Source organism: Gavialis gangeticus, unplaced genomic scaffold (assembly GCF_001723915.1).
Source record: "Gavialis gangeticus isolate Ggan-Ray unplaced genomic scaffold, GavGan_comp1, whole genome shotgun sequence".
Taxonomy (NCBI): domain Eukaryota; kingdom Metazoa; phylum Chordata; order Crocodylia; family Gavialidae; genus Gavialis; species Gavialis gangeticus.
In genome coordinates, this window is record NW_017729024.1 from 7,136,742 (window position 1) to 7,138,238 (window position 1,497).

The 1,497-nt window shown below is 33.1% G+C and overlaps 1 protein-coding gene across 1 annotated transcript in view; it reads left to right on the plus strand.

Annotated features, from left to right (window-relative positions):
• The window catches only part of SLC12A2 (solute carrier family 12 member 2), a 131,932-nt gene that overhangs the window by 54,602 nt on the left and 75,833 nt on the right, over positions 1 to 1,497 (plus strand). Inside the window, exon 7 of the mRNA XM_019518176.1 lies at positions 717 to 827. Coding sequence (XP_019373721.1) covers positions 717 to 827 — 111 coding nt within the window. The remainder of the gene's footprint in view (positions 1 to 716; positions 828 to 1,497) is intronic.

Here is a 1,497-nt window from a genome sequence, read left to right on the forward strand (position 1 = left end):
ATTTAAAAAAAAAAAAAAAAAAGCAAGCATTATAACAGACATAGGATGAACTTTATATTATAATATAATTTCTTTGAAACACTGCTGAATTGAGACATTGAGCCTAGCAATAGAGATGCATTTATACACATTGTAATTTATTTTTTAGATCTGGATGGTTAACTGTTTAAAAATGTGTTCAGTGCAAAGCTAATAAGATGTTTGTTAGGAAGTAGTCTTTAAAGGTAAAAAATGATAATTGTCTGAGATTATATCCCTCAATTTAAAAAAATCTTTCTAAATATTTTAAGTTGGAAGACAATCAAATGGACTTTAGTTGGAAACTGTAGTCTAATACTTCTGCATCAGAGGCTGGGGACGAGTTTAAAACATCTTAGTGGAAGGTAGAATTTGAACTAACAGTGAACAGTACATAAGAGTATATCAAAAACAATCTGTTGGCAGCAGTATGTTGTTGGTTTGTTGATGCTTCAATAGTCATTCACGTTAAAGATGTATAGAGACTACTGACAGCTTTCATTTTAAGCCTGAGACCAATTTTCTGTTGACACTTCATTCATAGTCGATAGCAAATGCAAACTTGTGTTTTTTAGATATTATGCTTTCCTACTTTGTAACAATTTACTCAAGCTACCTATTCCCTGAGCTGCTATGTATTGTGTAATAGGAAATGGGTATGTGGCATACATGTGTGTAATGGCTTTGTTCTCTTTTAGGACAATGGTGCACTTATGGTGGATGAAACGAATGACATCAGAATTATAGGAGCTATCACAGTAGTTATATTGTTGGGTATCTCTGTAGCGGGAATGGAGTGGGAAGCGAAAGTAAGCCATCATAATATTAAAATTTTATAATTATAACTTTATTAGTATTAGTATTTTGCATGTTCTGTATCTGAATTGAGAAGGAAAACCAGCTTTACACTCCTTGCCCCCTGCACCCTACACATTTTTATTTTTTTATGTAGCTTATTTGGCTTCAGTTCCATAAATAATCTCCTGGGGTCTTTGCATGTTGCTGCAGCAGTCTGGCAGAGTGGGAAACCTAATGATATGGGAGAGCTGTCCTATGACCATAACAAACACCTTACTGGTTTTATGCCTCTTTAATTCAGTTTTAAAAGTCCTAAACAACTTATTAATGAAATACTTGCTCCTTATGATTCTAGGGTATTTTTAGAATTTAATTACTGAAGCAAACTAGGAATCATCATACTTTCAAACAGTTTGTGCCCAAGACTTGGGTTTTAATTTGCATGCATTTATCACTTAAGGTGGGGTTTTTCAGGGGCGGGGTTTGAGTTCAGATCTTTGCTGGTAGCTTAGGTCATCTTAGTACTTAAACTCAGTTACAGAGCATGAAAATTAGAAAAATATGAACTAGCCTGCTTCTAAGTAAAATAACAAAAGTAAATAATATCTTTTTTTTATGTTTATCTTCATTTTCAATCACCTTGGGTGTTGAATTATTGAAGATTAATGATTATTCACCCAA